This window comes from Aethalodelphis obliquidens, unplaced genomic scaffold (genome assembly GCF_003676395.1).
Source record: "Aethalodelphis obliquidens isolate GAN/ISIS:26980383/991018 unplaced genomic scaffold, ASM367639v1 scaffold30, whole genome shotgun sequence".
NCBI lineage: Eukaryota > Metazoa > Chordata > Mammalia > Artiodactyla > Delphinidae > Aethalodelphis > Aethalodelphis obliquidens.
Genome location: NW_020837974.1, coordinates 20,404,348 through 20,420,032, shown reverse-complemented (window position 1 = coordinate 20,420,032; position 15,685 = coordinate 20,404,348). Strand labels below are relative to the sequence as shown.

Here is a 15,685-nt window from a genome sequence, read left to right as displayed (position 1 = left end):
TATGTTTCACCTAATTTCACCCTCTCAGCAATCCTACAAAAACTAGGTACAGTTGTCCCCGTTTTGCACACGGAGAACCTGAGGAGTTAAGAGTTTAAGTAACTTGTCCACTAAGCTGGAAATTCTCAGAGGGAAGAAACCTTGTCCATTGTGCTCATCATTGAGTCCAGAGGGGCTAATTCAGTGCCTGGCATACAGTAGGCACTCAGTAAATGCTTTGGGGTTGGTTGGATGGATGGATGATAAATGGCAAGAGGGAAGGAAGGAAGGGAGGGAGGGATAGAAAGAGGGCCTTCCTGTCCCCAGTGCCCATGCTCTGGCCATGACTGGGAGATCCTGGGACGGAAGGCTGTTGTGGTATCTGAAGTGGCCGTCCCGGGTGTATCTGCAGGAGCCACGATGCACATAAAGAAGTACCTGCTCAAGTGCCTGCACCGGCTGCAGAAGGGCCCCGGCTACACATACAAGGAGCTGCTGGTGTGGTACTGTGACAACACCAACACCCATGGCCCCAAACGCATCATCTGCGAGGGGCCCAAGAAGAAGGCCATGTGGTTCGTGCTCACCCTGCTCTTCACCTCCCTCGTCTGCTGGCAATGGGGTATCTTCATCAGGACCTACCTGAACTGGGAGGTCAGCGTCTCCCTCTCCATCGGCTTCAAGGCTATGGACTTTCCCGCCGTCACCGTCTGCAACACCAGCCCCTTCCAGTAGGTGGTCCTTGGAGTGCGGCTGGTCTCAGCGGGGCTGCATTTCTTTTTTTCCCTTCCTTCCAGCTTTCCTTCCTTCTTTCCCTTTTTCCCCCTTCTCTCTTTCTCTTTCCTTCTTTGTTTTCATCCCTTTGTAGCAAGTAAGATTCAAAATTCATAAACCTCCTAGGCTTAAAAAGAACCTCAAAAAATGCCTTCAGGCATGCCAGTGCCTATTTATGGATTCAATGTGTATTTATTGAGCACCTACTATTGCCAGGAACTTTTCTAGGCACCACGAATACATCAGTAACTAAAACAACATGCCTGCCCTCGTCACAGTCTACCAGAGAAAACAGACATTAATCTTTTTTTCCCATAAATATTGAATTCATTGTAATTGTGAGGATTAAAGTATATATAGCAACCGTACATTGAGTGCTTATGGAACACCAGGCAGCGTGCTGAGTGTTCTTCGGGTAATTCATGTCATTCTAATCCACACAACCGCCCTAGGGGTGGGCACTGCTATAGTAGCCCCGATTCATAGGTCAGGAAATGGAGGTTCAGAGAAGTGAGGGAACTTGCCCAGAGACACACAGTGAGCAACTGTAGAATTTGAATCCAGGCCTGATCTGACTCCAGAGCTGCCACTGTTTAACCACTTGATGGCAAGGCCTAGGAAGGGGACACCCAAGGACACCCAACCTAGTCAGGGTTGGGTTGAGGAAAGGCAGAGCGTCAGTCGGAGAAAAATGCCCCGAGGAATGAGTAGAAGTTAGCCAGGCAGAGTGAAGGGAATGCCCCAAGTGGGGGGCACAGCACATGCAAAGGTCCTGGGGTGAGACAGAGCTTGGTGCATTCAAGGACTTGACAGAAGGGCCAGCATGTCTGAGCCTCAGGGAACGTTCTTGTCCAAAAGAAGGTCCTGGAAGGGAATTCATATTTCCTGATTACATTTCCAGCTGTCAGAAAGTCACTTCTTTCTAGGAATAGGGCTGCTCTTCCTTGCTTGGGTGGTCTTTGAAGCTACTTGAGAAAACTCTTAATAATTATAATAATAACACACCCTGCTTTATAAGCATCACCTAATTGAATCCTCCAAAAGCCCTCTAGGGTAAATATTTCAATCCCCCCCCCATTTTGTAGATGAGAGAACAGAGCCTCAGAGAGGTTAACCTACCCAAAGTCACACAGATATTAAGTGACATGCCGGAATTCAAACCCAGAGCCCATGAATTCCAAAACAGGACTTAACCAAGCTCGACAGCAGCTGTGAACATCTAGGCTGTAATAGCAGCCCCTACCCCGCAGCCCGCCACCTACCCAACCCTCCTCTCCCTGTGTGCACAGAGGCAGCTGGTCTGATGGTCAGGGTACAGGTTGTGTCGTCATCTGAGGCTGGTGTCAGCTCTGGCAGATGTACACCTTCATACCAGGACTTGGGCCTGTGTCCAGGGTTTAGTGCTGTCTCCTGCAGGAAGTCCTCCAGCCAGAGCTGATACACACCACCCTGGAGACCGCACTCTGGGGCAAGGTCTTGGATAAATTGGGTTTTGGAGTGACTAGGGTGCAGGGCCTGGGGCCCCCACCCAGGGCCTGGTGGGAACACCCGCTGGTGTGGACACATTTCTGCCAGACTGACTGGTCACCATTTCCAATATGAGAGCCTCAGGGGCTGAGAGAAGATCCTGGATCCCAGCCCCACAGTCCTATCTGCCTTCTCCCTCCTGAAACCGGCTCCTGTTCCCCAAATTGCTGCTGGAGAATTAGGATCGCAGACCTGCCCCTCCCCCAGCATTCTCTATCCCTCCTGGCAGGGAGAAGTCAGAGCCCCGTGCCTACACAGCACACCTACTGGAGCCCACCAAACCCAGGTTCCAATCTCAGCTCTGTGGCCTCATCAGTGGGATGAGCTCAGGAAGTCACAGCAACTCCCAGAGTTTCTTTATCCATATGTGGGGATGATTATAGAATTGTGGCAAAGATTAAATAAACAGATGTAGGAAGCACTTAGCACCTGGCACATGGTAAGTGATCAATAACTGTGAGCTCTTAGGATTCTTTCCCACTAGCCTGTGAATTTCATACGGAAAAAGACCCATTCTGTTTTGTTTGCCATAATATCCTCTGTGCCTTGCACAGTACTTGGCACATAGTAGATGCTCACCAAAAACTGGGTGAATGAATGAGTGAGCAGGTGGGTGGAAGGATGCATGGATGATGCATGGGTGGGTAGATAGAGAGGTGAGTGCTTGGGGTGGAGGAGCATTCTTCTCACATGTGGTGGCAGCCACACTGCAGTAGGAGGGGATCCCAGACTACAGTCGTTCTGCTTTGAAGCTGCCTCTTGCCTCCCTGACTTGCCCTCTCTCCCACACAGGTACTCCAAAGTCAAGCATTTGCTGAAGGACCTGGATGAACTGATGGAGGCAGTCCTGGCGAGGATCCTGGGTCCTGAGCTCAGCCATGTCAACGCCACCAGGGCCCTGAACCTCACCATCTGGAACCACGTGCCCCTGGTCTTTATCGATGAGCAGAACCCCCGTCACCCAGTGGTTCTTGACCTCTTTGAGGACAACTACAATGGCTCAGCAAGCAGCAGCCCAGCACCAGGAAGGATCTGCAGTGCCCACGGATGCAAAGTAGCCATGAAACTAGTAAGTGGACCCCAGGCACAGGTCAAACAGTGGGCCCTAACTAGTGAGGCTGATGGGAGTTTCTTTCTTTAAATAATCTGGGTCTTGCTGGGGGAAAAACAGGCTGGAGCCGGTGCCTATTTTATATGTTTGCAGTGCTTTTTTAAAATTAGAAATAGTTGGTATGTTAGTCAAGACACTTTTGGATGCCAGTGACCCAGCTCAAACTAGCTTAAGCAAAGCAGGGAATTCCTTGGTTCACAAAATGAGAAGTCCAGGGGTGTATTAAGTTGAGATGTGGCTGGATCCAGGCGTTCAGATGCCGTCATCAGGAGTCCATCTCTCTCCACCTAGGTTCATCTCTTCTCTCAGTTGACTGTGCTCTCTGGCTGGCTCTCTCCACGTGGAAGACCCTGGCAATGCCAGACATATATCCCACAAGCTTAGCGCTCTTCCCAGAAACAAAGCTCTTCTTTCCTAATTGCCTCAGTGAAAGTCCTGAGACTGATCATCAGGTCACATGCTCACCCCTAAACCAATCACTGTGAGCTAGAGGACAGGCTTTCATGATTGGCCAGACCTGGGTCATGTACCCTGGAGCTGAGGAGGATGTCAGCCTTTATCAGACCACATGGACTGAGCCGGAGGGAAGGGGTGGCTTCCTGAAGGAGGAATTAAGTCTTTTTTTTTTTTTAACATCTTTACTGGACTATAATTGCTTTACAATGGTGTGTTAGTTTCTGCTTTATAACAAAGTGAATCAGCCATACATATACATATGTCCCCATGTCTCCTCTCTCTTGCGTCTCCCTCCCACCCTCCCTATCCCACCCCTCTAGGTGGTCACAAAGCACCGAGCTGGTCTCCCTGTGCTATGTGGCTGCTTCCCACTAGCTATCTATTTTACATTTGGTAGTGTATATATGTCCATGCCACTCTCTCACTTCGTCCCAGCTTACCCTTCCCCCTCCCTGTGTCCTCAAGTCCATTCTCTATGTCTGCGTCTTTATTCCTGTCCTGCCCCTAGTTTCTTCAGAGGCTTTTTTTTTTTTTTTTGGTTCCATATATATGTGTTCGCATACGGTATTTGCTTTTCTCTTTTTGTCTTACTTCACTCTGCATGACAGTCTCTAGATTCATCCACCTCACTACAAATAGCTCAATTTCATTTCTTTTTACGGCTGAGTAACATTCCATTGTATATATGTGCCACATCTTCTTTATCCATTCATCTGTCGATGGACACTTAGGTTGCTTCCATGTCCTGGTTATTGTAAATAGAGCTGCAGTGAACATTGTGGTACATGACTCTTTTTGAATTATGGTTTTCTCAGGGTATATGCCCAGTAGTGGGATTGCTGGGTCGTATGGTAGTTCTATTTTTAGTTTTTTAAGGAACCTCCGTACTGTTCTCCATAGTGACTGTATCAATTAACATTCCCACCAACAGTGCAAGAGGGTTCCCTTGTCTCCACACCCTCTCCAGCATTTATTGTTTGTAGATTTTTTGTTGATGGCCATTCTGACCGGTGTGAGGTGTTACCTCATTGTAGTTTTGATTTGCATTTCTCTAATGATTAGTGATGTTGAGCATCCGCTCATGTGTTTGTTGGCAATCTGTATACCTTCTTTGGAGAAATGTCTATTTAGATCTTCTGCACATTTTTGGGTTGGGTTGTTTGGTTTTTTGATATTGAGCTGCATGAGCTGCCTGTATATTTTGGAGATTAATCCTTTGTCAGTTGCTCCATTGGCAAACATTTTCTCCCATTCTGAGGGTTGTCTTTTCGTCTTGTTTATGGTTTCCTTTGCTGTGCAAGAGCTTTTAAGTTTCATTCGGTCCCATTTGTTTATTTTTGTTTTTATTTCCATTTCTCTAGGACGTGGGTCAAAAAGGATCTTGCTGTGATGTATGTCATAGACTGTTCTGCCTATGTTTTCCTCTAAGAGCTTTATAGTGTCTGGCCTTACATTTAGGTCTTTAATCCATTTTGAGTTTATTTTTGTGTATGGTGTTAGGGAGTGTTCTAATTTCATTCTTTTACATGTAGCTGTCCAGTTTTCCCAGCACCACTTACTGAAGAGGCTGTCTTTTCTCCATTGTATATTCTTGCCTCCTTTATCAAAGATAAGGTGACCATATGTGTGTGGGTTTATCTCTGGGCTTTCTATCCTGTTCCATTGATCTATATTTCTGTTTTTGTGCCAGTACCATACTGTCCTGATTACTGTAGCTTTGTAGTATAGTCTGAAGCCAGGGAGCCTGATTCCTCCAGTGCCATTTTTCTTTCTCAGGATTGCTTTGGCTATTCGGGGTCTTTTGTGTTTCTGTACAAATTGTGAAATTTTTTGTTCTAGTTCTGTGAAAAATGCCATTGGTAGTTTGATAGGGATTGCACTGAATCTGTAGATTGCTTTGGGTAGTATAGTCATTTTTGCAATGTTGATTCTTCCAATCCAAGAACATGGTATATCTCTTCATCTGTTTGTATCACATCTTTAATTTCTTTCATCAGTGTCTTATAGTTTTCTGCATACAGGTCTTCTGTCTCCTTAGGTAAAACATTCCTAGGTATTTTATTCTTTTTTGTTGCAATGGTAAATAGGAGTGTTTCCTTAATTTCTCTTTCAGATTTTCATCAGTAGTATATAGGAATGCAAGAGATTTCTGTGCATTAATTTTATATCCTGCCAGTTTACCACATTCATTGATTAGCTCTAGTAGTTTTCTGGTAGTATCTTTGGGATTCTCTATGTGTAGTATCATGTCATCAGCAAACACTGACACTTTTACTTCTTCTTTTCTGATTTGTATTCCTTTTATTTCTTTTTCTTCTCTGCTTGCTGTGGCTAACACTTCCAAAACTATGTTGAATCCTAGTGGTGAGAGTGGGCAACCTTGTCTTGTTCTTGATCTTAGTGGAAATGGTTTCAGTTTTTCACCATTTAGAACAATGTTGGCTGTGGGTTTGTCATATATGACCTTCATTATGTTGAGGTAATTTCCCTCTATGCCTACTCTCTGGAGAGTTTTTATCATAAATGGTGTTGAATTTTGTCAGAAGCTTTTTCTGCATCTATTGAGATGATTATATGGTTTTTCTCCTTCAACTTGTTAATATGGTTTATCACATTGATTGATTTGCATATATTGAAGAATTCTTGCATTCCTGGGATAAAGCCCACTTGATAATGGTGTATGATCCTTTTAATGTGCTGTTGGATTCTGTTTGCTAGTATTTTGTTGAGGATTTTTTTTTTCTTTTTGGTTGAGGATTTTTGCATCTATGTTCATCAGTGATATTGGTCTGTAGTTTTCTTTTTTTGTGACATCTTTGGTTTTGGTATCAGGGTGATGGTGGCCTTGTAGAATGAGTTTGAGAGTGTTCCTCCCTCTGCTATATTTTGGAAGAGTTTGAGAAGGATAGGTGTTAGCTCTTCCCTAAATGTTTGATAGAATTCACCTATGAAGCCATCTGGTCCTGGGCTTTTGTTTGTTGGAAGATTTTTAATCACAGTTTCAATTTCAGTGCTTGTGATTGGTCTGTTTATATTTTCTATTTCTTTCTGGTTCAGTCTCAGGAGGTTGTGCTTTTCTAAGAATTTGTCCATTTCTTCCAGGTTGTCCATTTTATTGGCATATAGTTGCTTGTAGTAATCTCTCATGATCCTTTGTATTTCTGCAGTGTCAGCTGTTACTTCTCCTTTTTCATTTCTAATCCTATTGATTTGAGTCTCCTTCCTTTTTTCCTTGATGAGTCTGGCTAGTGGTTTATCAATTTTGTTCATCTTCTCAAAGAACCAGCTTTTAGTTTTATTGATCTTAGCTATTGTTTCCTTCATTTCTTTTTCATTTATTTCTGATCTGATTTTTATGATATCTTTCCTTCTGCTAACTTTGGGGTTTTTTTGTTCTTCTTTCTCTGATTGCTTTAGGTGAAGGCTTAGGTTGTTTATTTGAGATGTTTCTTGTTTCTTGAAGTAGGATTGTATTGCTATAAACTTCCCTCTTAGAACTGCTTTTGCTGCATCCCATAGGTTTTGGGTCATTGTGTTTTCATTGTCATTTGTTTCTAGGTATTTTTTTATTTCCTCTTTGATTTCTTCAGTGATCTTTTGGTTATTTAGTAGTGTATTGTTTAGCCTCCATGTGTTTGTATTTTTCACAGATTTTTTTCCTGTAATTGATATCTAGTCTCATAGCGTTGTGGTCGGAAAAGATACTTAATATGTTTTCAATTTTCTTAAATTTACCAAGGCTTGATTTGTGACCTAAGATGTGATCTATCCTGGAGAATGTTCCATGAGCACTTGAGAAGAAAGTGTATTCTGTTGTTGGGATGGAATGTCCTATAAATATCAATTAAGTCCATCTTGTTTAATGTATCATTTAAAGCTTGTGCTTCCTTATTTATTTTCATTTTGGATGATCTGTCCATTGGTGAAAGTGGAGTGTTAAAGTCCCCTACTATGATTGTGTTACTGTCGATTTCCCCATTTATGGCTCTTAGCATTTGCCTTATGTATTGAGGTGCTCCTATGTTGGGTGCATAAATATTTACAATTGTTATATCTTCGTCTTGGATTGATCCCTTGATCATTATGTAGTGTCCTTCTTTGTCTCTTCTAATAGTCTTTATTTTAAAGTCTAATTTTGTCTGATATGAGAATTGCTACTCCAGCTTTCTTTTGATTTCCATTTGCATGGAATATCTTTTTCCATCCCCTCATTTTTAGTCTGTATGTGTACCTAGGTCTGAAATGGGTCTCTTGTAGATAGCATATATACAGGTCTCGCTTTTGTATCCATTCAGCCAGAGTGTCTTTTGGTTGTAGCATTTAATCCATTTACATTTAAGGCAGTTATCGATATGTGTGTTCCTATTACCATTTTCTTAATAGTTTTGGGTTTGTTATTGTAGGTCTTTTCCTTCTCTTGTGTTTCCTGCCTAGAGAAGTTCCTTTAGCATTTGTTGTAAAGCTGGTTTGGTGGTGCTGAATTCTCTTAGCCTTTGCTTGTCTGTGAAAGTTTTAATTTCTCCGTTGAATCTGAATGAGATCCTTTCTGGGTAGAGTAATCTTGGTTGTAGGTTTTTCTCTTTCATCACTTTAAATATGTCCTGCCGCTCCCTTGTGGCTTGCAGAGTTTCTGCTGAAAGATCAGCTGTTAACTTTATGGGGATTTCCCTTGTATGTTATTTGTTGCTTTTCCCTTGCTGCTTTTAATATATTTTCTTTATATTTAATTTTTTAAATTAATTTATTTTATTTTATTTATTTATTTTTGGCTGTGTTTGGTCTTCGTTGCTGCGCGCAGGCTTTCTCTAGTTGTGGTGTGCAGGGGCTACTCTTCGTCACAGTGCACAGGCTTCTTATTACGGTGGCTTCTCTTTTTGCAGAGCACAGGCTCTAGGCGCGTGGGCTTCAGTAGTTGCAGTAGCTGTGGCGTATGGGCTTAGTTGCTCCGCGGTATGTGGGATCTTCCCAGACCAGGGCTCAAACCCTACAGCGGCAGGTGGATTCTTAACCACTGCGCCACCAGGGAAGTCCCTGTATTTAATTTTTGATAGTTTGATTTATATGTGTCTTGGCATGTTCCTCCTTGGATTTATCCTATATGGGACTGTCTGTGCTTCCTGGACTTGATTGACTATTTCCTTTCCCATATTAGGGAAGTTTTCAACTATAATCTCTTCAAATATTTTCTCCGTCCCTTTTTTTTTCTCTTCTTATTCTGGGACCCCTAAAATTCAAATGTTGATGTGTTTAATGTTGTCCCAGAGGTCTCTGAGACTGTCCTCAATTTTTTTCATCCTTTTTTCTTTATTCTGCTCTGCGGTAGTTATTTCCACTATTTTATCTTCCAGGTCACTTATCCGTTCTTCTGCCTCAGTTATTCTGCTATTGATTCCTTCTAGAGAATTTTTAATTTCATTTATTGTGTTGTTCATCATTGTTTGTTTGCTCTTTAGTTCTTCTAGGTCCTTGTTAAATGTTTCTTGTATTTTCTCCATTCTATTTCCAAGATTTTGGATCATTTTTACTATTATTCCTCTGAATTCTTTTTCAGGTAGACTGCCTATTTCTTCTTCATTTGTTAGGTCTGGTGGGTTTTTACCTTGCTCCTTCATCTGCTGTGTATTTTTCTGTCTTCTCAATTTTCTTAACTTGCTGTGTTTGGGATCTCCTTTTTTCAGGCTTCAGGTTCGTAGTTCCCGTTGCTTTTGGTGTCTGCCCCCAGTGGGTAAGGTTGGTTCAGTGCATTGTGTAGGCTTCTGGTGGAAGGGACTGGTGCCTGTGTTCTAGTGGATGAGGCTGGATCTTGTCTTTATGGTGGGCAGGACCGCGTCCGGTGGTGTGTTTTCAGGTGTCTGTGGTCTTATGATTTTAGGCAGCCTCTCTGCTAATGGGTGGGGTTGTGTCCCTGTCTTGCTAGTTGTTTGGCATAGGGTGTCCAGCACTTTAGCTTGCTGGTCGTTGAGTGGAGCTGGGTCTTAGCTTGAGATGGAGATCTCTGAGAGACCTTTCGTCATTTGACATTACATGGAGCCAGGAGGTCTCTGGTGGACCAATGTCCCGAATCCGGCTCTGCCACTTCAGAGGATCAGCCCTGACACCCGGCTGGAGCACCAAGACCCTGTCAGCCACATGGCTCAGAAGAAAAGGGAGAAAAAAAAGAAAGAAAAAGAAAAGAAAAGAAAGTTATTAAAATAAAAAATATATTATTAAAAATAAAAAAGTAATAAATGAAAGAAAGAAAGAAGAGAGCAACCAAACCAAAAAACAAATCCACCAATGATAACAAGCACTAAAAACTATACTAAAAACAAAAACAACAACAAAACGGACAGATAGAACCCTAGGACGAGTGGTAAAAGCAAAGCTTTTGGGAAATCTGAGGTCTTCTGCCAGCGTTCAGTAGGTGTTCTATAGGAGCTGTTTCACATGTAGATGTATTTTTGATGTATTTGTGGGGAGGAAGGTGATCTCCACATCTTACTCCTCTGCCATCTTGACGCCACGGCTGTTATTTTTGACAGAAGAGCATTCAAAGGCTTTGCTGATAAATAGTGCTTGTAGTAGTACAACTGAAACAGCAGAAATGCAGAACTTGTCAACGTTAAAAGTGCCAAAATCACGTTCTTATTGATCCTACGCATTAGTCTGCAGTGCTCACTTGGTTGTCTTTTGAAAGTAACCCAGCTGGTTTCATCTTTCTTGGTAAGAACATAATCTTGTTTTCTGTGAACAAAAAGATGTTTCTCAGCCAACAGCAGCAGCAACGAGGAATTAAGTCTTATTATCAAAAGACAGAGGCACAAATATCAGACAGGTGAAAAACCACAGCTATGCAGTACAGTCATTGCCAAAGCATAACTGGGATGCTGGGATGCCCGCAAGCCAGCAGTAGGAAGAAGGTTCCCTGTCTGTGCCCCGGGATCCCCTGGGAGCTCTGTAACTGCTCAGATGCCTGGGTCCCATTCCTGGAGAATCTGAATGGGCAGTTCTGGGCCCAGACCCAGGAATCTGTCTTGTTAATAGGCTCCATGGTGATTCTGATGATCAGCCTTGTTTGGGGACCCAGGCTGGGGCTAGACACTCCCCAGAAGGATGTCACTGCCTCCCGTGCCCCCCACGTGGTCAGGACTTCCACAACCCAGCCCCCCCCCCCATACAAACCAGCAAACAGCACGAGGCTCCAGAGCCCCAGTGCCCACTCTGACCCAACGCCCTACTACTGTTTGGTGCGGTTAGCAGGCTTCCTGTGTCCATTTCCTCACCTGTAAAGTAGGCGTGGTCCTGGTGGCTGCACCAGCTCTCAGGGTCAGGCCCCACGTGTGTGTGTGAGTGCATGTTGTGTGGGTGTGCAAGTGGGCTGGGGACCTCAGTGTCTTCATGATGATGGGGCAGGGCTGCTGTGAGAATTGATGAGATAATAGAACTAAAGCCCTGAGTTGGGAATTCCCTGGCAGTCCAGTGGTTAGGACTCTGAGCTTCCCTTGCAGGGGACCCAGGTTCCATCCGTGGTCAGGGAACTAAGATCCTGCAAGGTATGGGGTGTGGCCCAAAAAAAAAAGTCCTGAGAACAGAGCCCAGGACAGAGTGAGCCTTTTATATATATATATATATATATATATATATATATATTTATTTATTTATTTATTTATTTATTTATTTATTTTTGGCTGCATTGGGTCTTTGTTGCTGCATGCGGACTTTCTTCTAGTTGCAACGAGTGGGGGCTACTCTTCGTTGCGGTGCGCAGGCTTCTCATTGCCGTGGCTTCTCTTGTTGCGGAGCACGGGCTCTAGGTGCGCGGGCTTCAGTAGTTGTGGCACATGGGCTCAGTAATTGTGGCTCGTAGGCTCTAGAGCTCAGGCTCAGTAGTTGTGGCGCACGGGCTTAGTTGCTCCGTGGCATGTGGGATCTTCCCGGACTGGGGCTCAAACCCGTGTCCCCTGCATTAGCAGGCGGATTCTTAACCACGGCACCGCCAGGGAAGTCCCGAGAGTGACTCTTAAGTAGTATCATCTCCCTGAGGTGAGATGAGGACCTCCAGGAACTGGCATGAGGACAGCGCCCCATGCCGGCCTGGAGAGGGCTGTCTCAGAACTAAGGAGAAGCTTCTCCCTCAGGCCTCCTTGGTTCCCACCAGGAGGACCAATAGAGGCAGAGTGGCCAAGGCTGGAGTGTCAGGGCCTAGCCTGTCCTGTGTCTACAGGGGACCTGGGCTTCATGGTGGAGGGGCCTGCGCCCCTCTGTCGGCTCAAACTGACGAGGCCCGGGTCCTTCTCCCAGCCGAGGGGTGGGCAGACCTGGAGTCTTGGGTCCTTCATGGTCCACACAGCCTCCAGGGAGCTGCCTCTGGATGTCTGGGGAGGGGGCTGGGAAGGGAGTCAGGGGAGTGGAGGGTCCGAGTGTGTGCTGTAGATGTGCCCACGTGAGCATGAATGTGGTGCCGCCTGCGTAAATCAAGGTACATGGACGTGTGTGTGGAGTTGTGACCCCAGGACATCATGTGACTGCAGGTGTCGGAAAGCGGGGTCTGTGTATGCGTGTGTGCGTGTGTGCGTTCCCTTGTGCCTGAGGCTATGTTATATGGGGGTGGCAGGTGCTGCCTGTGAGTCCTTGTGACTGCAGAGCTGTGTGTGAGGGGACAGCCTGAGCCTTGTGACCGTGCGTGCAAACACACTCCCCCCGGCCCAGCCATGGGCAGCCCCCGCACCCAGGCGCCCCCTGAGGAAGGGCAGCTGGCAGCGCACTCGCCGCCCTGGCCCTCAGGGCAGAGGCCTGGCAGCAGCCCCCGCCCACAGGAACCTCTCTTGCCCCCGCAGTGCAGCCACAATGGGACCACGTGCAATTTCCGGAACTTCAGCAGCGCCACCCAGGCAGTGACGGAGTGGTACGCCCTGCAGGCCACCAACATCTTCGCACAGGTTCCAAACGAGGAGCTGGTGGCCATGGGCTACTCCGCCGAGCAGCTGATCCTGGCCTGCCTCTTCGGGGCGGAGGCCTGCACCTACAGGTAGGAGCCGCCGGGCCCCCTGCAGCCAGGGTCCACATCCCGGTCCACACCCCTGCTTGGCCACTCAGCCGGCACCACAGTTTTCTGTGCCCAGGTGTCTTTGGTTTTCTGGGGGCAGAGCCTGAGACAGGGATGTGCTGAAGGCCCCATCACGTACTGAGGGAATCGCTTTAGGGAAAGTCTGCAGGAAAGAGGACTGAGCTAAGGGAGGCTGTGGCCACAGGTGACATCTAGGCCTGACCTGATCCACGGGGAGTGTAAACCGCACCACAGAGTCGACCTCCCTTAAGCGGAGGGTGGGGGCGGGGGCGTGGGAGCAGCCCCTTGTACGTGCCCCCATCAGTTACTCACTGGCTCTGTGCCACCCCCAGGAGGATGGGCCGGGGTCTCCTAATTTCCCAGGCAAGGTGGCGGGAGAAGGGGCGGCTGTGAGCTGTTAGCCTCCAATACCCCGCAGCTGGGGATCTGTGCAGGTACCCCAGCATCTACTGCCCTCGGTTTTCTCATCCTAAGACAGGAACAGTAACCATAGCCACTTCCTAGAGTTGCTGTGAAGAGTAAATGAAAGGGGGGACTTCCCTGGCAGTCCAGTGGTTGACACTCCGTGCTTCCATGGCAGGGGGTGTGGCGTTCGATCCCTGGTCAGGGAACTAAGATCCCACATGCTGTGTGGCCAAAAAACAAAAAAATTTTTTACCCTTCCCCCTCCCCATATCCTCAAGTCCATTCTCTAGTAGATCTGTGTCTTTAAGCTGTGACAAAGTGAGAGAGTGGCATGAACATATATACACTACCAAACGTAAAATAGATAGCTAGTGGGAAGCAGCCGCATGGCACAGGGAGATCAGCTCGGTGCTTTGTGACCACCTAGAGGGGTGGGATAGGGAGGGTGGGAGGGAGGGAGACGCAAGAGGGAAGAGGTATGGGAACATATGTATACGTATAGCTGATTCACTTTAAAGCAGAAACTAACACACCATTGTAAAGCAATTATACTCCAAAATGTTAAAAAAATATGAAAGGAATTCATAGTGACAAAAGTACATTATGCAGATAACTTCCAAAAAAAAATTTTTTTTTAGAAAAAAAAAAAAGGAAATGAAGTGGCTCATGTCAGCACTAAGGGCCCTGGAAGTCTTCACTGTAAACACCTTTTTCCCAAACAACCCCCAATGTTGAAAAGATGGCAGAATGAGAGCAGGGTCAATCCTAAAAGCCTGTGTCCTCTTACAAATAGCCCACAGATCTCCCCCTCCTTCCCCTCCCCAGCTTCTGACCATCCAGACCCTGGGCCTGAGAGCCAAGCTCTGTCCCCGAATTGGGGCAGCCGGCAGAGGGGCTGCAGGTCGGCTGGCGGGTCACGGGGGAAGGAAGGGGCTGGGTACAGACAGAGCTGCTGAAGCCCCAGCGCCCCCTCCTGGCTTCCTGGCCAGGCGTCTGGGTGAGGGGGACCACACCATCTGGGTCCCGCCCTGGGCTTCAGCCAGTCCTGTTTCCCAGAGGTGCTGGCGTCTTCCTGGCCTGGGGCTTCAAATTCCCACACTTAAGGCCTCTGGAGAATGGAGCGCTGTGCTGAGTCTGGCCGCTTTGGATGAGGGACAGGCTACCGGTTTCACCCTCCTAGGGATCGTGGCCTCAGCCCAACTCAGTCAAATCGTACACCTTCAGGGACCTCTGTTGAGAATCTGCTGACAGCTGTGGACCCTCTGTCCCCCAAAACGCACAGGCACTCGAAAGGCAGGCATTTCGTAGGCTGTGTCACGGAATCCAGGCCCACTGAGGAGGCAGCGCTGCACATTTGGTCCGTTGTGAGAATCAGAAAAGGCCAGTCCTACAGGTGGAAGAGTTACGTGATGGCCCCCTGCTGATGGTACACCTCCTGGCTGGTTGGTGACAGGCTGGATTCCAACCCTCTCTCTGGGCCAGGGCACTTGGTTCAGAGCACACCTGCCCAACCATCCCTGGCAGCCCTGCCTGAAGGCTGTTGGTACGCAATGGACTAGTGCTGTGCCCACAAGTTCATCTTTTACCCTCTCAGCTAAAAGAGAGAGACGCAATACTGTAATTGCAAATATATGGCCCATCTGCGCAGTCAGAATATGTCCTGAAGTGCAAGTGAGTTGGGACAGTGGGTTCAACTAGGATCCACCGGGATCTGCTGCCAGGTCCCTGGTGCCTGAAGCGTGAGCATCTCCCATCGAGCAGGATCCCAGTGCTCGAAGGTGTGCGTTCTGCGCACAGCACGGCCCCTAAACTGAGCCAGCTGTTTCCAGGCCTGATCCAGGGCCAGAGGCAACCTGGGGATGACCTGCTTGTTGCCAAGATGGCGCCCTCCAAAACGAGTCACATTTGGGTCACATGGACTGAGGGTGGTCCCCCAAAGAGAAGATGGCTGATGGGCAGGCAACACCCGGTACTGGCCACACAACTTCTGTGGTGTCGCTAGGGCTGGGGAGTAAGTCTAGTGAAGGGGTGGCTCAAGGCTGGACTCTGCAGTTAGACTATTGGGTTCAGATCCTTGCTCTGTCTTACGAGCTGTGTGGCCTTGAACAAATTTCTTAACTTTTTTTTTTTTTAATTTATTTATTTTTGGCTGCGTTGGGTCTTCGTTGCTGCACGCAGGCTTTCTCTAGTTGCGGCGAGCGGGGGCTACTCTTCGTTGTGGTGTGCGGGCTTCTCATTGTGGTGGCTTCTCTTGTTGCGGAGCACAGGCTCCAGGCGCGCAGGCTTCAGTAGTTGTGGCACACAGGCTCAGTAGTTATGGCTCGCGGGCTCTAGAGCACAGGCTCAGTAGCTGTGGCACAGAGGCTTAGTGGCTCCATGGCGTGTGG

The 15,685-nt window shown here is 47.0% G+C and overlaps 1 protein-coding gene across 3 annotated transcripts in view; it reads left to right on the top strand.

Annotated features, from left to right (window-relative positions):
- Positions 1–15,685, top strand: part of SCNN1B (sodium channel epithelial 1 subunit beta) — a 77,643-nt gene that overhangs the window by 45,613 nt on the left and 16,345 nt on the right. For all 3 annotated transcript variants that reach the window (XM_027126653.1, XM_027126655.1, XM_027126654.1), the window contains exons 2-4: positions 392–710; positions 3,073–3,349; positions 12,664–12,854. In XM_027126653.1, the coding sequence (XP_026982454.1) occupies positions 400–710; positions 3,073–3,349; positions 12,664–12,854 (779 nt within the window). In that variant the 5' untranslated portion in view covers positions 392–399. The remainder of the gene's footprint in view (positions 1–391; positions 711–3,072; positions 3,350–12,663; positions 12,855–15,685) is intronic.